General features: G+C 38.7%; 2 protein-coding genes across 5 annotated transcripts in view; both read right to left on the bottom strand.

Annotated features, from left to right (window-relative positions):
* cdc42ep4b (CDC42 effector protein (Rho GTPase binding) 4b) overlaps window positions 1–5600 on the bottom strand; it is a 42754-nt gene extending 37154 nt beyond the window's left edge. Inside the window, exon 1 of the mRNA XM_022669074.2 lies at window positions 5512–5600. The gene's annotated coding sequence lies outside the window, so the exon portion shown is untranslated. The remainder of the gene's footprint in view (window positions 1–5511) is intronic.
* An 11631-nt stretch (window positions 5601–17231) lies between these two features.
* The window catches only part of sdk2b (sidekick cell adhesion molecule 2b), a 537061-nt gene continuing 531943 nt past the window's right edge, over window positions 17232–22349 (bottom strand). For 2 of the 4 annotated variants that reach the window (XM_049464364.1, XM_049464363.1), the window contains exons 45-46: window positions 18350–18406; window positions 17232–17939 (exon numbers count right to left, since the gene is read on the bottom strand). In XM_049464364.1, coding sequence (XP_049320321.1) covers window positions 17517–17939; window positions 18350–18406 — 480 coding nt within the window. In that variant the 3' untranslated portion in view covers window positions 17232–17516. The remainder of the gene's footprint in view (window positions 17940–18349; window positions 18407–22349) is intronic. The other 2 variants (XM_049464366.1, XM_049464365.1) reach the window with 1 other exon arrangement.

A 22349-nucleotide genomic window follows, 5' to 3' on the forward strand; every position in this document is an offset into this window, starting at 1 on the left:
GAGCACTTGAAGCGCAAACATCCAGGAGCACTATGTCAACAGAGTCACACAGTAAGTTACCGTTTACATCAGGGTCTCCGCGGGTGTCCTTAAAAAGACTTAAGGCTGTCTACCAAAGGTTTTAAACCTGCCACAGGCAGAAATTATACATTTTTGGTTTATATTTGTGCATGGCATTTCGCAGTTTCCAGAAACAGTAGCATTATTCATAAGTTCAGGTGTTTAGCTAAGCTAGCTGCCTTAAGTTATTTTAGCTAGCGCCGTCGGCGCTGCGGTGTCACACCGTTTTCTGTCACCGTCGGAATTTTGTGACCACTGCTCACGGTTATGAGCGTTCATTGGCAAAACAGAAGCTTTCTATACCTACACCTTACCCTCAGCCCTAAACTTAACTGTTTTGGCCAGTCGGGGTAAACATTAGAAACGAACACGTTTCGAATCGGCCAGTGCACCGGTCTGCTGAGAACTACTTGCCCGTGGTCACAAAATCTAGCGGTCACAGAAAACAACACACGGAGGTGGTGTATGGGAGCTTATCCATTTTTAGCGTAATAGATCTAAACAACGTGTTGTACATGTAAGTGATTATAAGTGTGAGGTTTGGTTTAGTAGGCTTGTGTTGTTGTTGTTGTTGTTGTTGTTATTATATATAAATATAGTAATTTATCGTTTGCTTTAAAACGTAAAATAATAGTTATTTAAATATGTTTCTCAATAAATAGATTAGTCGACTAATCGAAAAAAATAATCGTTAGAATAATCGTTTAAAAAATAATCGTTAGGGACAGCCCTATATAGCATTGCTGCCAACTGCGCTAAAATACTTGAAACCTAAGCTTACTGTAAATAAACGGAAGCACTTTACTCACCCAAATAAGCAGTTTTCAGAGGAGAAATCTGTGTAGATTAACATCCAGGACTCGTTTGACTTAAAAGGGAAACATTTCGACACCGCTGTTCCTTACTATTGTTGCTTAAAATGTGCCTTACAATTCGATGCACCTTACAGTGCGTAAAATACATAAAATAATTGACACTGACTAGTGCTGGTAGTAGGTATCCGATTAATGGTACATTCTATTTCTGAAGTATTTAATATTCTTCGATCCACAGTGCCACGTGTGTACCAGGAATTCGTCATAGAAGACATTACCACCCACAGTGGACAGAAGAGCGGTCTAGCTAGAATGGTCTGTGTGAACAGGCACAAATCACATTCTTATTCAACGCAGAAAACCCCACCCACAAATTCCACAAGTCAGTGCAGCGTTATTTAGCTTCCATTTAGCTGTAAGTAAAAGCCGGTATCAGCAACAGCACCTTAAAATATTTAAACTAATTAATAAAAGGAGTGTCCACAAACAATTGGACACAGTGTACAGGTATGAAAAGACTACATTCTTTATGGTTAGCGTGATCTCGCAGCAGGGCGGATGCTGACTGGGCGAGTTTTTCATACATGACCGAGACATTTCACTAACCACAACCAGCAGGAATATCTACAACAACATGGAGATCCATCATAAACACCAGCAGCCTCCAGTTTCTCAACAGACATTTTCATTCATTATCTCTCTGTTTTTTGGTGTCATGGAGCTTCAGGAAAGCAAGGGTGGTTTTTGAACTCATCACCTTTTTTTAGGCAAATTTCTGTTATAATTAAGGTAGATACAGTCTTAAAAATATAGGTGCTTCAAATGTTTGATCCCATAAAAGATACAGTTTTGGCTCCATAAACAACATAAGAATAGATATATAGAATTGTCCATGTGAACAGACAAACGTCTCTGGCAAAAATCCCATCTCTACACACACATCCCACAGGTCAGTGCTACATTCATGAAATGCCAAAAGTCATGGCACAAAGGATACTTCACTTAGTTGACATTTGGCATGTCAGTGTATGAAAGCAATAATAATAAACCATAGAGCAGCAATGCAGAGGTCAGTCCTGTCAGTACGTCCTAGTCCTAAAAACACTGACCAGGCTTTAGAGAGGTGATCCTGGGAAACGTTGTATTAAAGACTGTATTAAAGGCGGTAATAACGACTGTAATAAACATTCGTTATTCGGAGCTGACCCTTTTAAAACTTTTTAAAACACAAATAATAAATCAGGCTGAAATATATACCAGGAGGGATATGAAACAGCCCTGCGTATTCTGTGCAAGAGGTGGAGGGTGTCAGCGGGTCAGTTTAGAAGAACATCTGGGCAGCTTCCCAACATCAGCAGCAGCAGCAGCAGCAGTAACAGCTGAGTCAGGTCATTTGCACACGGCAAACGAGTTCAGTCCTGAGGAGCGTCAGACGCTGAGGAGGACTATTGGGGGTGTAGCAGGGGAAGAAAAGCAGATGCAGCCCAGTTTAAAGAGATCACTTAAAGAGACCATATTCTCTGGCTTCTTGTATTGTGGAGGAATCATATGCTAGTAAGCTAGTGCTAACCAATAGATCCAACGACTTAAGAAAACTTAGTGAACTCAGCACAGATCTAACTCCGCCCAGCTTTTATCTCCTTTTTCTTTTCTTAATTCTCTTCCCATTTCCAGGGTCTAACCGCAGCAGTTAGTTTTCCCTGTGCTAAAATTCTAAACTTTTATTATTTTTCCCCAAAATTAGTTTTAAACCTTATTCTGCTATATTGTAAAAAAGCGGGATACGCCTAGCAATGAAGTGACTGACAGGAGTAGATGAGTTGTAGTCGAGCTGTTGTAGCATCTTGCAAGTTATTATTATTATCACAATTATTTGGTGTTATTGTGCTATTGGTCTCATTAACAGATATAATAAACTACAATTATTTGCCGTTTTTTATGTCTGATGTTAGTATAAAATAACCAATGTGATCTACAGTAATTAGTTGTTAGCTAATCAGCTAATACCGACTTTACACCAAACGATTTCCGAGCGATTTCACTGTTGCAGACAACTTTTCAGTGTAGGGAATAAAATTAGTTGAGTTGTGGTTGCGTCATCTCAATTGTTCAGTGTAAGGTGGTAAGGATTGAAGGTTTAAGTCAGACTTTTTCTCATCGTGGCGTTCAAATGAAATAAACTGTGTTTAATATTATCGTAAGTCCTGTACTATGTGTACATCTGCGCTGCACGTCCAAACACTGTGTTCGAAAACGCAGCGTTTCAGCTTTCAGTGTTAAAGCACAGATATTTGCGCTGAAACACAGAATCTTCTTGCTATATTTACTTTTTCTGTATATTTATATTTACTCCCACGCCAGACAGCTCTAAACCAATCAGAGGTGATGATGTGCTCGGGTGGTTTATTGGTGCACATTTTGGTGCATTTAGGTTTATGCCTGTGTGAAACCAAACCAAACAAAGGGAGAAAATGCCCCAACTAAACAAACTCATCAACTGATTTGGACCATAGAAATCAACTACAGGTGTAAAAAAAACCCTTAGTGATAAACAGAGTAAACAGAGCTGAACTCCTGTACTTATACAATAGAAATGTAAGTGGTTCGGTGATGAAATAGACCAACTGCACTTTGCTTCTTACTGTTAGAACATTTTTGCCAGATCAGGGCAAAAAATCTGCTTTGTTTCTGCTTCTTTAGGCTGAACTATAAACTTAATGAAGGCAGTCTGAGACACACAGGCTCTGGGAGAAAAGGGAGGTTCTATCAAAAGAGTAGTTGAGTTTGCCTTTGCTTCTGGTCTCTACAGCACTGGTAGACAGTGATGGTTGCAAATTTGACACCATGGCAGCCAATTTTGAAACCATACACAAATCATTTGCCAGCCATATGTAGAAACTTCTGCCTGCACTTACAACAGTTACACCATATACTCTTATTGATCAGTGGTTTTCTTTTAACAGCCTGTTGACAGACAGATCAAGACTGACCAGATGGTGCTCAATGCACTGCACTCAGTGCAAATCAGGGTTGCCCAAACTGTTTGCCCTGAGGGTCCTAAAGGGCAGTGTCTGTGGTGGGCCAAAATCCAAAAAGATCCAATAAGGCAAAAAGGACTTGATAATAACAGTTCAATCCTGGTTGTGGACACACCTTCAAATTAATGCATGTGTCTACTTTACATTATACCCCTTGCTGATACGTATGTGCGTATGTACGTATACGTATGCAAATGCACATGCACACAGCATGTCATTACTCAGAAAAGTCCAGACGACATTTACAGCTGCCGCTCAGATTTGACTGCAGCTCCTCCTTTACTGACTTTTAACCTCCAGATAAAACAAATCACTGAGAGCTCAAAGTCTACCTGTGTCTGCAGCTCAGTGCAGATCCCTGGCCTGAGGAACCCACCACCAGTCCACGCCACCTAAAACCTGACCCAACACACTGTACTGGATATGCACAAACTTCATATGCACATTCTCCATGCAAACTTTTCACAGACACACTGCATACACACTTCACACACACACACTCTGACCAACAAAAACTGATGTTACAGCAGTGTCACTGATTCTGTACTGATTCATGTGTTCATCATCATCATCCTCATCACCACTATTACTACTGCTATAATAGTTATCATTATTATAGAATAGTATTATTATTCGCAGTAGTAGTAGTTGTAGAAGTGATATTATCCAGCAATGGAGTGATCTCACAGCTCCACACTGAGTAATACAGAGTGAATAACACTCTCATTACCCTCCTACTCCTCCTCCTCTTCCTCCTCCTTCTTATCATCATCATCATCATCAAGCAGCTAAAGCAGTGACACTCTGGAAGTGCATTTTTGCAAACCAAAAAGTCCTTATCATAATCAACATCTTCATTTATAATCATCATAAGTATTAGTGATCTGCTTTAACCAGATAAATCAAAGTAACTATAAAAGGTATGTGATAAACTCAATGTAACATAATAATAATAATAATAATAATAATAATAATAATTATTATTATTATTAAAAGCAAATAGTTATTTTACAGAAAAATAATAGAACATTAATAAAAAACAAAAACACATTATGTACATTTTAGACTTTCAATTAAACCCTTTGAATAGCACTACCAATAATAATAATAATAATAATAATAATAATAATAATAATAAATAATAAATAATAATAATATTGAAATTAAATATGGTTGCTTTAATTATTTGTATTATTACTTTAAATAGGACACTGATATAACACGTCATTAATAAAATAATTATTATAATTTACTGTTTACAGTGTGGTTTTATTGTTTACTGTTTTTAAGTTGTAATAAAGTTGGTAATTGTTTGTGTTAAATTGTTTTCTATGATGTTTATAATCTGTCCGCAGTCTAGTCTACTCTACACACACAGGTAAATAAAGTGACGTTATCTGGCGGGGCAGCGCGAGACAAGCACAACGAAAAAATCTGCGCGCGCTGCATTTCACTTTTGTCCCACACACACACACACACACACACACACACACACACCCTAAGGTAACCGCATGCTGCCCAAACACACCCTATTACCCGTAAACACACACAGCCGACACTGCGCGCGCTCTGTGTGGCCGTGCCCTCGCGCTACTCACCGCAGTGTCCAGCCTTTCTCCTCAGCTCTGACACACAGCACGCGCACAGTGACCGAACTCCACACTCACACTCTCTCACTCTGCCTCACTATGAGTGTGTGTGTGTGAGAGAGTCAGCGTTAGCTCCTCCCTCTTCTCCCGCCCCGCCCCTCAGCGTGTCTTAAAGGGCCAGACTCACATTCCTCTCACACTTAACCCAGCAAATCTGAACTCAGGCTGGGTCCTGCAGCTCCACCTCAGAAGCTCGAGCCCACGACTCCTGGGCACTGTAAGTACGACATGCTTTCTGCTGTGTGATTTAAGTTGAAAACAAGACACAGAACACGCTGGGATACGAACATTTACTATTACAAGTGAAGTTACTGCAAACAAAAGACACTGAGGCTCAAACGGAGTTCTCATTTCTACCCCTGTAACCCTTCTCCTCAAAACTGAGTTATAAACAGAGGTATCAAGTAAGGAAGTACAAATGTCTCAGATACTTAGTTATTTTAGAGAAGTAGAAATAACTTTAGAAATTACTTCTACTCCTTACATTTTTACCCAATTATGTGTTATACTTTCTACACCTTACATTTAAAAATAGCCTTGTTACTCCTATTTCATTTCAACTTGTTTTCATTACTTCTTATAATTTAAAAAATATATATCCAGATAAATATCTCCATCTGGATAGAGTTAATTTGATTGTGGTTGGATGAGAAGTATAGACACCAGCAAACAGTAGTCAAAATTCCAGGCCAGGTCAAAAATATGAACAGCAAAAACCTGCAAACAAACAGGCCTAGAGCTTCAGGTGGCACAGGTGAAGTGAATCGCTAATTATTTACAGCTGCAGGGAATTAGAACTCAGGTGACAGTGAGTGTGGGACTGTCCATGGTTGGTTGAAGAGGAGCATGTGACTGTTGGCGTGTGAGAGGGAGTGGAATTCTGGCTAATGCGGTCCATTCTATCAGTAAAAGAAATGGGTCCAGGGAGCGTGACACTAGTATGAAGATGATCTGTGACTCAAGAGTACTTGACGGAAATGTCCAAAATAAGCATTTTCAAGGTACTAAAATGCATTCCTTTTCAATGGGTACAAGTGCAGCTGAAACAGGTAACCTACCCTGGGTGGGGTGGTGTAAGTGCACTATACGCCCCTGTGGCGTGGCTTTAACTTTTATAAGTTAAGTAGTTCTGAAACACTGCTTCATTACCGGGCAACTGGCTGGCGTGATAACAGCATCATGCTGTAAATTTCAGTTATCCTTAGCTACTTGTTAGTTTCTTATTTGAACTTTTATGTCCACCTTAAATAGAGCAGCCTCAGTAACTGATGTTGCACCATTTAAGGTGGAACAGGAAATTTAGCTAACTAGATGTACAGAGACATACAGGAAGTTACCAGTCAAACGTTTGGACTCATGGGGTAGGGTTTCTCGATTCTTGCTAGGCTAGTGTAGTGCTGGGCGATATGGGAAAAATCATATATGACGATATGGATTTTTTTTTTATATCACGGTAACGATATAAATCATGATATACGTTTTCAGTTATTTTTCGAAAAATGACAAAATAATATAATTGTTTAATTGTTTTCCAACTTTATTTTAAAGTGACATTAAACCAAACTTTCACAAATGAGAAATACTACCTTTTAGTGCAGCAATATATATGTATCAAATGAAAACAGTTGAGGTAGATGCAGTAGTATTTTTTCGGGATTGGGATATAACGATAAATATTGTGGGGACGATAGAAAAGTGTCTATCATGCTACTTACCTTCTATCGTCCCCACAATATTTATCGTCATATCAAACAGCACTAGGCTAGTGTAAGGGGTATATTTCCCTTCAAATTGAGATTTTTCTTAGTCACACTCCAAACAAGCAAGATAGCGGCATAAGCATTACATAACCATAACCACTAAAATAACAGTAGTAGTTTAATAGTTTAATGTGTAGTTTCAATGTCGTTTGGCCATTTTCTTCATATCAGGTATAAAAAACACTATTAGTACAGTACCAGTCAAAAGTTGAAGACATTAAAGCTATACAGGAACACATGCAGAATTATTTATATAAACTCTTGGTATTTTAATCTCAGTCTCTTCATGAGGGAGAGTAATCTGGAATAGTTTGTCAGTATCTTGAAGGAGTTCCTGGCGGTGCTGAACAATAGTTGCTGCTTTTCCTTTATGCTGTACAGCTCTTTGGGATTTAGGATGAGCTGGAGCTTCACAGCGTAAAGGAAAAGCAGCAACTATTGTTCATATACCCCTAACACTAGCCTAGCAAGAATTGCGACACCCTACCCCAAGGAGTAAATGCTTAAAAGGCATAGGGTTGTAGCGCCAAGGGGTGAAATGGGATTGGGCCTGAGAAAAGCAAATTGAGAGTGTTAGGTAAGCACTTGCTCCCAAACACATGAAGTTTCCCCACTGGTGAATACTTGATACCTGGGGTCTTTTATGTCCAATCAGCTCATAAACACAATATTTCTTACAGGACTTGAAGGTAGCATGAGTTTAACAAACTTGACTTTGTGCTTAGTAGCTAATTAAGCAAGCTACCACAGTTTTGTTTTTGTGTGTAAATTTTAGCTTTTGACCTGCTTAGAGTTGGTGTTTGATGGTTTAGCCTCAGAATAAAGCTCCAATTCTGGTCTTCCTCCTGCTAATATTAGTCGGCTACCACGTGCAGTGTGCAGGCACCTTAAGAGTCTCCTGTGGAAGGTACTGCTTGTACTCAAAGATTACAAAGGTATCTTTTTGATGCTTTTTGATACATCAGTGACACTGTGTATCCTTTACAGAGATTTAAAACCAGCTCTGGCAGAACTGAACCTTGGAGTGATGAAAGGTGTGCTCCATGTACCTGCCTTTCATTTTTTGTCATTGTTGTGAGGATTTGATTGTATTTAGTGGCAAGATAAACGTTACTAAAGTCAGGATGTTGGAAAATCACACACCACTTTATCCCCAATACCCAAGCTAACTCATCTCAGAAGTATTGGATGGAGGGCCAGACTCCCAGAGGCTTTATACCCCTCTATTTTATTGGCAATATGTTTTCTCTTCAGGGACCTGGCAAGCTGTGTGTTGCGTTTAGTGTTGCCAACTCCTCTGTAAGGAAAGTAGCTATGGGCTGTCCTAAAAGTCGCTAGAAGTTGCTAAATGACGTCATCGCCTAATTTGCATAATGCATGTTTTTGAAGCTGTAAAGGATAAACGTTGTGAGAGAGAAAAAAGTGAGTAAAAAACACTCTAAATATGTTAGAAATTATACAAATGAACTCCAACAAATGAACAACTTCTGTTGCTTTTTAAATAGGCTGTCACATCTCAAAATAACTTTATTTTTGTGTAAATTACATAAATCAGTTTTTTGCTGTGTTGTTAAATGTTATTAAGAGCAGCAGTTAGCTGTTTTTTTTTTCTCGTTTTTTTTCGTTTTCTTTATTTTCAAACCTATTGTAGATACATTTTTGAATAGCTTTTTACAAAGAGGCTGACACTGTGGAGGAGGTAAGTGACAGGCTACGTAATAAATGAGGTGAATGAGTGACTGAGACTAACTGTGTGAGTTAAATTCAGTGATTTTTTTTTCGTGTCACGCTGAAGACACTTTTATATTTATATTTCTGCTCTGTAAATACGGGGCGGGGTCAGTCAGTAGCAGTTCATTTACAGTGTGTTTGTGTTTGAGGACAGTAACTGAAGAGCGCGTGTGTTCATCTCAGAGTCGCCAAAAGTCTCCAGTAACAGCACAAAAACTCGCTAGATTTGTCGCTAGTCGCTTTTTTTTTACAAAAAAAGGCGCTGGAGGGTTTGAAAAGTCGTTAAACATAGCGACAAAGTCGCTAAGTAGGCAACACTGGTTGCGTTTGGCTCTTACTGCCCAAAGTGCCCTTTTGTCAATTTATTTATTTTCATTTTTTTGTAAGTGCATGTGTGAAAGTCATACTCGTTTTGGCCTGGGAACTACCGTATTTTACCCCTCTTTCCTGCTGTGTTCACATATTTTCCAGTAAATTTCCCATATTACAAAATAAACAGTATTCATTGGGAGCCAGGGCACTGACCGCTAAAACGACGTTAAAACCAATTTGGATTTACATCAATTTTCTAACATAAAGGTAACGGTAAGCTAACCATGTAAACTGTGATGAGAGGAGAGTTTCTGATAGCTGGTTAAAAATACACAAATCAAAACACACAGATCAAACCCACTGTGTGTTTAATAAAATGCAGCTTGTGTCTAGTCAGTTAGCTACACTTTGGAATTAGCTAGCTTATATAGGTAGTCAAGGTTTGAGAAAAAAATATAAATGTAATGTTCAACTTGCCCTGATGTGCCTGATCAGCTAATCACTATTTCCTTTTTAAATTGTGTTTATTAATTTAGAATCACAGGACAAAAAATTATTTACGTAGCACTTTGACTAGTTAGCTAGAAGCTGGACGTAGTGGATAGCCAGAATTTAGTAAGTTACAGTACTTTAGGTTGGTAGTTTAAAGCAGTTTAAATCATGGCCCTAAAATTGTGTTTTCCACCGGATCCAACTGATTAGCTAATAAACAATCCTTTATTGAGTTTACCTGTTAAAATCCCTTAGCCCCCCTATGGATCATAAATCAATCATTATGTATATCCAGCAGTGTATTAGACACCTCATACCACCACTTACTTTATTATTTAAAGGGCCAGCTCTAGAATATCTATAACAGTGGGAATATGCAGGAACAGGGTTGAGAAACACTGATCTAACGTGACTTCTGTTCATCTGTAGTTTACAGTAACACTACAGTAAGACCACAAAGCAACCAGTTATATTGTAAGGTCAGGTATGATTCTGTATAGTGTTTCAAATTCGTTCTCCATGTGCCCCCTTTTGACTTTATGCACCTGCCCATCTAAAGGTCTCTGCACAGTCCTTTTTGTACATATATTGAACTGTATATTTCTGTATATTGTCTTATAAACTTAGTCTTAAGGTCAGTAAAGACTAGACACAATGAAACAGCAACACATTAGAACTTGCTTTTGCTCTTTTATTTAGAAAATATCATTTCTGTTGCCTCGGTGTAACTCCGGTAGCCACACAGTCCGAGTTCAGCCGGGGCTGGTTTAGCGCGGGAAAAGCTGCGGAGTAGAGTTAGCGCTGGCTTTATCCAACCAAAACTGCTTTACATCGTCTAATAAAGAATAAATACACCATCTCAGGGACTATAACACTCAGTATAATACACCACACACACTCACAGGCAGTGTGATGGGTTAGCAGTGGTAGCTAACACTGATAACAGCAATGTAGAGGCAGTGCCAATAGAAAATAAAATAACAAACACACACAAACAAAAAGACCAACATTACAGATCAGAACTACAGAAGCAAACAGACTTTTAATAAGAAAAACTTTACAACTCATACAATTGCTGCCACCAACCAAACCCAGGGGCATTGCTATGGGCAGATTAAGGAGAGCTTTAGACCATCTCTAACTGTTCTTTGTCCTCTTCAAAGTAATCAAATGAGGCATCACTATAACACTTAGACAGTTGCACTTTTTTTGGATTTTTTTATGTAAAGTTCTTTTTTAAAACGATATGGGTTCTTTATTACAGACTTGGGTTCTTGATTGTTTTTTTTTTTTTGTGTTCGTTTTTCAAACAGGTTGTTTTTCCCCTTATTGGTTTAGTTACATTTACATTTAGGGCATTCTGCAGACGTCCTTATCCAGAGCAACATACAAAAGTGCTTTACTAACTTTGTAGAAACTAGAATCTGGAGAAATATCAAGCTTGAAAAATGTTTAAACCAGTAGTTTAGAAACTTTATTAGTTTAGGTCTATGATTATGGTTAAACCATAGACTATGGTTAAAATATATATTTTTAAAGGGATTGGGTTCTTTTCCTTAAGGGTTCTGGTCCTTTTTCTAAGGGTTTAAGTTGTATGGGCTTGGGTTGTTTTCTACGGGCATGAATATTTTCTCAAGGACTGTTTTTTTTCCTAAGAGTTGGGGTTATGTTTCTAGAACCTGAATCATTTTTTAATATTCTGATACTTTTTTCTATGTTTTAGGGTCCGTTCTGACTTTTTAAAAGTGTTTTTAACATCCTTTTCTACGTGATTTAGTTCCTAAGGGTTTAAGTTATTTTTCTTATGAACCCGTTCCAAGGGTTTTTATGTGGGGTTATTTTTTAAGCAGTATGGGTTCTTACCATAAGGGTTTGGGTTTCACATTTTGACATCGTTCCATGATTAATGGACCAATGGTAATGCTCCAAAATGACTAGATGACTTAGTTTTACAATTATTTCTTTAAAATGTACATTCTGAAAGTTTTTTGAATGGAAAGCAATGATATATCAGCGTAAAAGGCACAATACTTAATTTTTAGTATAAGGAAATCTTATAACCGTACAAAACCCATTCAAATATTATAAGTTAAGCTTGGAGGGAAATACAACATTGGAATAGTGCCAATATGGACTATTCTATAAGTTCCTTTACTTGTTTAGTAACATACTCAAACAAAAACCTGCTGCTTCTGGAGTGTTGTTCTGTAATGTAGACCTAAAATGAGAGAATAATGTAAAAAAACAACTTTTTTTCCTGCATTTGTGGGTTTGTACATCCATCAATAAGCAATAATAAAAGTAGCCAGAGTGTTTTAAGCTGATTCTTAATCACAGTTCATTGAATGGTGAATCATTTATAGCAATAATCACGGTGTGTGACTAGAGTATCTAAAGCAAAACACACTCAAAAAGAAAAAAAAAAGAAACATATATAACGATCCAGTGGATCTGAACGTGATCAGTGTTAGCGCACACACACAGTGAAACACATGCTATTTTTAAAGATATTTTCTCACAAAAATAAATATATTTCTCCACATATGGAAACTCCTTCATAATTCTTCTTTTGGCTTTGATTCAGACGTACACTACATGACCAAAAGTGCTGTTCATGGACACCGGACTGTCCAGCATTTCTGCTCAAATAAAGGGCATTATCCAGGAGTTTTACCCCTCGTTTCTGCATTAACAGCCTAAACTCATCTCAGAAGGTTGTGCATTAGATGTGGGAACATTGTTGTGAGAAGGATTGGATTGCATTTAGCCCTGTAAGAGCGAGAACATCAGTTAGGTCAGGTACTGTTGGATGTTGGATGATTAGTTCTGACACTCCAACTCATCTCCAAACGTACTGGATGGAGTTCCGTCACTCTGGTAACCCTCACAGCCCAATACTTGGGCACATTGACTTTTAGCTCATTTCCACAACTGATGCTCCCTAACGCCCAGTTCTACTGGCCAATGCTTTTCTATGGATATTAAATAACCTGTGTCACAATCAGATGATTTCTCTAATGTAAAGGCATGTCCACAAACCTTCAGACATTTAGTGTGTATATATAAATATAGATGGATAAAATTTTACTCTTCACACAAAGCAAAGCGAAAAAATTTAAGAAATACAACAATCCAACCAGTAGCCAACAATCTGACCAGCCACACTCCAGTAGATATAGAGATAGTGATATGTCATATGTAATGTCTTCAGCAGATGAGTGATTGTTTCTTTATAATATTAAAAATATTAATATTAAGTGAGTGACTGTCTTCTTCTCATGGGTCTGGTACCAGCCATCAGACTTCGCTAGTTTTACACGGTTCTTCAAGGATCTGGATGATCAATGTCAAGTTAATCACCCATAATGACAAAGAGAAACCATGTTTTTAAAGACTTTTAAAGACAAAAATCTGTATTCAGACACTTTGATCAAGTTTTGTCCCTCTGGACTTGGGTATCCCATTCTTCATGACTGATCTTCTCAAACTCAAATAGATGTATGTAAAGCATCTGCAAACTCCCATCTTCAGGTTTCTCTATGTCCTATGGGGTTTAGATGTGGGCTTTGTTTCTGCCACTCAGTGACTTGCTAAAGAAGTCACTTCAGAAGCAACTCAGACTGTTTCATTAAAAGATCACCTGTTATACAGGTCTGAGTTTGTATGCGTTATAGAGGAGGTACTAGAATCAAGGATACTATTGTATTTGTCTTTATTTATTCAGGACTTCAGTACTTTAAAGTTATTCTGTCCCTGCGCATGTCACTGAGAAGCATCCTTCTTGCATGATGCTACCACCACCATGCTTCAACAATGGGATGGTTTTAGCCAGACAATGTGCTTTCTTTTCTTTGTAATGCTTATCATATGAAGAGCTGTCTTATTTCTTACATCCAAGACTAAGATGCTGCTTGCCATCATGCCATCAATTTGAAGTTTAGAGTTTAGGAAGGTTCATGGTTGTTTGTTGGTAGTTACTAGGACTTGATGGTTTGTTTTTGGGCACTTTTAGAATCAAGTATTCGGTCCTTATCAATGTTTTATTGTTGTAAACTGTATTTGCCACTTGTACATGATTCAGGTCATCCAACTAAAGGTGATTAAACACACAGTCCAGCTTTTAAATGACTGGATTGCCCCCTTAGCTATTGAATCAAATTGTTAATTCAATTAAAAAAAAAGGGGTTTACTTTCACTAGCCACACTCAAGCAGACAATACTTAAATAGAATTTGTCTGACACTGTGAAGTGGGCTAGGAGGTCTCAAAAGCCATCAATGATGTGCTGTTCCAGAGATTCACATCCATATTCTGAGATAATGGTGCTGTGGGTCCATCTCCATGTCTATGTTACCCTCTGGCTCTAACCTTCTAAACATTATTTAAGCTGTTATATTCAGATCTGCTAAGTTGTTAGCCACACTCTGATAATATTCACATTCTCACGCTATACATCAAATCAAAACCAATTCCACTGAGTTAAACTGCCCTTCTGTCCTGCCTGACACTGATGGAAGTTTGACTCTCGTCTTTTCTGCCACATGCCAACTGCCCACCATCTAATCTAGCTAATTCTACCTGCCCTCAACTACACCCTCAATTACCAACTATACAAACACTTGATTCCAGTTGTTGCTGCCAAGGGTGGCACAACTAGTTATTAGCTTTCAATTAGGGGTTCAATTACTTTGTGTTATAGATTTTGAATTTAACAGCTACACTGCGTGTTTGCTTGTATTTCCTTGATATTAAATGTGGTAAACATTAGGTGGATGATCTAAAGCATTCACATGTGACAAGCCTTTAATAGGACAATGCTATAGAAATTAAACTTGGATATAAGTTAAGAGCATTTTTCGCAATATAAGGCGCACTGTCAATGAACGTCTATTTTTGTAAGCGACATTAGTAAGGAACAGTGGTGTCGCCATGTTTCCCTTCTAATTCAGCAGGTCTGGCCACTGGGTGGTGGTGGGGGAGCTTTACTTAACTAAGTTAAGTAAAGCTAAGCTAAATAAACAAAACTGTATTCTCACTGAACAGCGAAAGAGCTAGCACTTAGTGAGGTTAGCAGCTAATGCTAATGCTGCTCCAGCAGTGCTAGCCAGACTTAGCAGCAGACTACAGGCTGATACTACTCACCTCTGAACAGCGAAAGAGCTAGCACATAGTGCGGTTAGTGGCTCATGCTAATACTGCTGGAGAACTAAACTGAAACTGAAACTCCTGTATAACACTGTATTTCGCTGTATGGAGTGGCTTAACTGCTCCTTACAACCTTGACTGGTAAAATTCATACGTAAGGCGCACCAGATTATAAGGCGCACTGACGATTTTTGGAAAAATTAAAGGATTTTAATTGCGCCTTATAGTGCGAAAAATACGGTAGTCGGTATAAAGCATAAATAGCAGTATTGATTTACTCTCCTCTGAAAATATCTCAACACACAGCCATTAATGTCCAAATAGCAGGAAACACATGTGAGTATATACACTTATAGTGAATGTGCCCTCCCTGGAGTTTTGTTACTTGTTAGATTGTTAAATTCGGTATTTTAGGTACAATTCTTTTATACTGGCTAATTACTGCATATTTAATGTGGCACCTCATGGCAAATAACTCTCTGTGGATGTAAGAACTAGAATAGAAGCTCTCCACAAAGATCTAGGTTATAAGCATTTTACTAACAGACAAAAAAAACTGAGCTACAGCACTGTGGCCAAGGAAAATTCATTCTTCTGTTTTTAAGGGCGAGTTTCATTCAGAACAGGCCTCATAGGGGTCAACCAAAAAAGTTGAGGCTTAACTCCTCCTACAGCAGTAATGCATGAATGCTCTGTTCTGGACTGTGTGCCTCTCAGATTCCAGTCTTTTCCTCTCAGAATAATCACTTATTTAGGGAATAGTCTGCTGTCAATCAGACTCAGAATACGACAGATTGTGTCTCAGTGAAACAAATCACTTCACAGCCAAAACAAATGCAAAACAAGCGCTAATGACGTTTCGGCAAAGCACAAAAATACTGTCAGCCTTCTGTTTAAACACTGTGGGTTAGGAACTGAGCTGTGGTGCCGCTGTAGCTGTAGCTGTCGCACACACGTAAACACATACATACACTCTTAGGAGGGAGCATAGAGACAATACAGTTGTTGTTGGGTTTTTTTTACACAATCCTAGTGGTGACATCAGCTTTTGTGACATCATTTCCTGGCTGAAGATCAAAGCTCCATCCACACACTCGCACACATACACACACAAACACACACACGCATACTCGCACATAAAAATCAAACATACTGGTGCATCACTGCTGTACTGCTGTGTGATGTTGCTGTTGCTGTTGGTGGTGAGGCTAATGCTAATGCTAGCTCGTCTGCAAGCTCTGGATGTCGCATCATTGTGACATCAGGGAGTCGAAAAAGATGCGCAAACACACACTTACACACCTGTGATTGACATTAAAAGACTCCCGACGACTCCCAGACGAAGATGTCCCATCAGTGTGTCACAAGATGATAATAATAATTATATTCATAGTAATAATAATAATAATAATAATAATAATAATCATAATTGGCCTCTTGGTTTCACAGCTTCTTGTTTGATGAACAATCTTCGTTTCGCCTGCAAAAACGCACCAAAAGTACTAAAATCAGTCCGTCTCTGACCTTCTGACGGACGCTCCGAGCTCAGCCTGGACTGAAGCACCTCAGTGACCAAAGAGGACATCAAAGCACCAGTGAACTTTGACCTGTGACATCATCACATCATCAAGCGCATCATCATCATCATAAAGACCTTGACCTTATTCCAGAAGTGCACAAGTAGAGCAGACAAGCTCTTTCCTGCGTCCTGCAACTCCAAGAACCGAAGAACATTCAATCGCTGATCTGCAGGTTCCAGCTGATTAGAGCTTCAGGGCTCTTTCAGAGTAAAGCAGTTCCTACGATTTCTGATTTCACGTAATTTAGACTCTTTCTTTCACTTTAATTTTTACAACGTATTTACCAAGCACCAATGCTGCTCTTCCTTGGAGTGCAGGCAGCTGTTTTCTGTCCTTCAATAGGCCTTAGATTTTTTTTTAAGAATTGTATCCATTCTCTTTTAGCTTTCATTGATTGGTTCGTTGGTTCATTGTGTTGGGTGGCGATGAATCAGCTAAATTGTTGAAAACTAAAAAAACAAAACAAAAAAAACAAAACAAAGGAGGATACAAACCCATGCAGCTCACACTTTCATGCAGCAAAATAATAAAAAATAAACCTAAAGATCAAAGCTTCAAACAAACCATAAACTAATATATATATATAAATAAAGCCATGTCGTTACAGTGTTTTCTATTGTTCTATATATATATATATATATATATATATATATATATATGAGAGAAGCCAAGATGAACACACATGTTAAAAAAAAAAAACAGTGGTATGTGTGTGAATTACAAAATAAAAAAAAATCCAACTCAAAGCAAGAAAAACAAAGAAAATCGACATTATAAAAGAAAAAAAAGAAATATCTAGCTGCTGTTGATGTTTGTTGGCGTTCCAATCGAGACACATTAGACAAATTAGGCTTGGGAGGCTTGTTTTGGGAGGAGAAAAGAGCAGGACAGGCCCCTCCTCCTCCACTTTAAATCTTCCTTTCTCATTTATCCAATCAGACGAAAGAAGAAAATCCAGCGATGGGTGGTCTCGGGCCAGGGGCCAGGCTGCTGGGGGGCCGGTAGAGCGGCCCCTGCTGGCTGGGCGAGTTAGCGCTCTGCTGGGATGGAGTAGGAGTCCGGCTGCCTTTGGGCCTAAAGAGGCTGGCCTGGCTCTGGCTCAGGGTCTGCGGCGGGACCTGGACCTGAGGCTGGGGCTGAGGCTGAGGCTGGGGGGGCAGCGGGGGCAGCGGCGGGGGAACGGCGGTGTGCTCGGCCTCTCCGGACTCGGATTCGGTGTAGCTGTAGGCCTGAGCCCGAGAAATGCCCTTCTGTTGACGGCGCCATGAGTTGTAGTAGGTGGGGTCGCTGATGTAGTGGTTAACGAAGGAGTGCGTCTTTTGCTGAGTCGGTTCCACTTCGTATTCGCTGTCGCTTCCCTGAGAGAGAGAGAGAGAGAGAGAGAGAGAGAGAGAGAGAGAGAGAGAGAGAAAGAAGGGAGCAATAAGGGTTAGTTTTGTGCGGCCTCTTTCCACTGGCACACAACACGGATCAGAAACATTAGATTATTGACGATGCCCAAAAATGGCTAACTTTGGAAGGAAAGGGCCATTTGACTGACATGCAAGACGACCAATCACAGACTGTTGTTTTAGAGTGATGTGTGATGTGAGGCGGGTAAGTCAATATCAGTCAGTATCGATTAAGACTACTAAAACTCTAACAGCACAGCTCTCACTGAGGAGCCATATTAAGGGGCGGAGTTATGTCACATAGCAACGAGGGCAGAATTATGATGATAAATGGACCTGGTTAATCAACACAGAAACAGATAGCTACAATTGCTCACCCAATGAGGAGGAGGAACAGGGGGGCCCCCGGGTTTATAGGAAAACACAAGCGCCTCCTAGGGGTGAACAGAAACAGTACGTTTACAGAACTGTAACTGCTTGAGATCTGTTTAAATATAAATTCAATAGATAAGGAATATTCTAACAGAGTCAGATTTTTTTTTTGTCTGCAGGGTGTAGAATATAGGAGTATAAACAATAACTCTATAGTATTCTTATTGGTTTTGTATCAGTATTGTAAAAGACGATGATGTGGACTGTCTTTATTCTCATGGTATCTGCTAAAAATAAAAGCTAGAAATCAACAGAAAGGGGTTAGCACAGCGCTCAATGGACTAAATGGGAAATGGACACGGAAACTGTGATAGACTGTAAAAATAATGATGAAAATATACCCTTCCTCAAGGGCTTGCCATATTATTTTAAGAAATACTTTAGGTAAATATATCAAACAGTAAGAGATAAGCAACTCTTGTGCAAATAGAAACAGACAAATACAAGTTTGTTTCATTTGGCTACTAAACCATGCATACACACTCTGAGTTTCTGAGGATATTGGACGAGCTGGAATGCAGAAAATGCAGTTAACATGAGCTGATTTATACCAGCTATGCATTACCTCAATAAATAGATACACATTATTATTAATTACTGAAATAGCCTGATGAAATCTCGCTCATCATAAATTATGATTATCAACCAAAGTTTCTTGGAAAAAGAAAAGAGACTTGGATTTAAAATGTATGATGGGGAAGTTTGCTGTAATTATTGTTTTGTAGTTTAGCATAAACTGCACCTGAGTTATGATCCAGAGATGGAAAAATATAAAAAATGCTACTTTCTGCCTGTGATGAACACAAAAGAAGACTCCAATATTCTAATATAAACTCTATGTAAAGAGTAATCCCAAATAACTAATATTTAATAATATTTAATTGTGTTTTATGTACATTGCATTAGAGGCCTGTGCTTAACATTCTGTTTGATATTGATATACCTTTTTGTTTCCAAAACCATCCCCGATCATTATAAAAAAGTATTCTAAATTCACATAAAATTAGTCAAAACAATCTGACTCTAGTTGACTCATTGACTCTAGTGCTGCCATGCCATAAAGTCTGAGTTAAGTGTTGATTTTTTTCGGTACAGTGGGAGGGGCTAAGCTACTGTTTAATTGTCTTATAAACTTTTTTATTGGCTAGTTGATGGTCTATTCTGATGAACAATATGTCTCAATATGTCTCATTGGTTGCAAGGTCTGAAAGGGTTAAAAAAGTAATTAATTTCTTAATGTTAAATCACCTAATCTGACTAACCATTTTCTATTTTAGGGAAGGAGCTTGTGTTTTTATTTCTTAATACAAGAAAAAATGTCCCTACTTTTCTCCTACTAGCCCGTTTAATCCAGCACAATTATTTAATTGCTGCCATCAGGCAGCATAAATGTTCACATTGCAGTAAAGAAAACGGTAACTTGCTCTTATGACCTACAACAATGTATACAGCCCAACAACCACTATATAAAATTTTGCTGTGTGAAAGTAAAAAGTTATGAATTATTACTACTACTACTATTTATCATACTATAAAGTGCACTAGCTTATAAAGTGAAAAGGATTATAAGGGGCACTACCAATGAACGTCTTATTGTCTGGTCTATTTCCATACATAAGACGCACTGGATTATAAGACACATTTTAGGAGACACTATAACAAACTTCATAACAACCAGGTCTCCCCGCTGGGTGAAGGTGGTGAAGGGGTAGCTGACTAAGTTAAGTAAAGCTAAGCGAAGTAAACAAAATTCTAATAAAACAAATACTTCCTTTAAAGTCAAATGAGCACTGGATGTTAATCCACACAGATTTCTCTCCTGAAAACTGTTTATTTGGGTCATACATACAAACCACCTTTTTCTTAAGATTGTAGCTTTTATCCTGTTTTTTTTTCATACAAATACACAAACTGTTGTCCACTTGAGAGCCCAAGGCTCTTAACACAGAACGACCCACAGATGCCACTGTGGGGTCTAAAGAGTTAAGATTTAAACATCTCATCATCTTACACATCCTTCTTTCACTGTTTTATCTGAAGCAGAGTGTGTGGTTATTCTCTGAGCTGAGCTCACTTTTCTCCTCTACTCTGAGGCCTCTTTATTCTGGCATGAATACACACATACTCACACACACACACACACACACACATTCAAATCATGGCTTTCAACTTTCTGTGCCATGCACACATATGCAGCACATATGCTTCAGCTCAAATTCCACACAAACCAGGAGCAGCTCCTCCAGAAACACTCTTCTCCATCCAAAAGAAGTACAGTTCCTTAATTTCAGTTTAGATATAGTCTACTTTTGAAAAAAATACAAAAGTACAGAAGATGTACAAATAAAATAAAAGCGTAATGTGTCATGGACTATTATTTGATTGTAGACAGTAAAACCCAAGATATTTCTTGTCTTTCATTATCTACTCTTAATATACTGTTCATCTGTTCATGTGATTTAGACCTGCAACACATTCCAAACAAGTTGGGACGGTAAAGCATTTCCCAATTTATATTTCAATCTGTGCTTAGCACAAGCATGGTGTGTATGGTTGTCTTGCCATACTATCTTGGGTTCAACCTGTCTAAAATCAAATAAAATTCCATTTCAAATTTGCATTTTCCATATGGTCTCAACTTTTTCTGATTTGGATCCATAAAAGTAAAGAAAAGTCTCTTCCTCAAGCTTCCAGCCGTACCAAACTTTTGACTGGTACAGTATGTATTGTTTTTCACTCTTTAGAAGAAGAATCTTTAGAAGACGACTTTGGGTAAAATAAATCAAAGCAAGTGCTACATCTCTGCCAAAGTTCAGCCCGTTCCCCACTCTTCACCACCACGCTCCTCGGGGGACTGATCTCCAGTCTGGAACTTCCCCCAGATCCAAAACTGACACTCGCCCAGCACCAGGCTCCAGCTGCAGCTCCAGTGTTTTTCTCTGGCACTTGAGGAAAAACCACCAGCGAGACGGCGTGTGCCTTTGAGGATCTCAAATCAAATTAGTGAAGCTCCACACAGGCCTCATCCAATCACTGGTGGTTTTCCTTTAAATTCCAGAGCAAAACTCACTGTGAGATCTGCTCTTCTTTCATGAGGCCTCAGCGTGATGAGCTTCTGCTGGAGAATATACTGCATTTTCCTGAGCTTATTGCTCTGCTTTTAAAAACCAACATGGAACATCTGTTCTCATCAGCGTAAACCACACATTCTGGACTATTGTAGCGCGATTCTGCTATAGAATGTTGTTGTCTTTTGGGTATGGTATGGATGAGTATAGATATAGATGGTTAAAATTGTGTATGGGTGTTAAACAAACCAAAATACTTTGTGAAGCATTTAGGTGCTTTTATCTGAGGCTGGTAATTTTGATGAACTTAACCTGTGCAACAGAAGTAACTCTTGATCTTCCTTTCCTGCGGCGGTCCTGATGAGTGCCAGTTTCATCGTGGTAATATTTTTTATGCTCTGTGCAGCGACTGCACTTGAGGATAGTAGTTCTTAAGTTCTTTCCCATATGTTTTTATTCGTAGTTTGGATGACTTTTAGTATTCTATAAACTTAGACATAACTATAGACATAGATATAGTTTGGTATAGATTGGTGTAGTCTGTCATCTGAGCCCTGTCTGACTAATTCATTTCCATGCTGTGATGGAGGTCAGTGTGTGTTGTGTGTGTGTGAGGGAAAGAGAGATAGAGAGAGAGAGAAGAGAGTCTTGGGGTGTGTTGAATGAGATCACTGATGGGATGCTAATGAAAGACATTCCAGTCATACCAACACAACAATTTCAACACAACAAAACAAACACACACACACACACACACACACACACACACACTGACCTCCATCACAGCATGAAAATGTATTACTCAGACTGAGCTCAGCCCACACACTGCAGCACTGACCACAGAGGGGGTAGCATGTGGAGGATGACTGTATGTTTG

Source organism: Astyanax mexicanus, chromosome 15 (assembly GCF_023375975.1).
Source record: "Astyanax mexicanus isolate ESR-SI-001 chromosome 15, AstMex3_surface, whole genome shotgun sequence".
Classification (NCBI taxonomy): Eukaryota; Metazoa; Chordata; class Actinopteri; order Characiformes; family Acestrorhamphidae; genus Astyanax; species Astyanax mexicanus.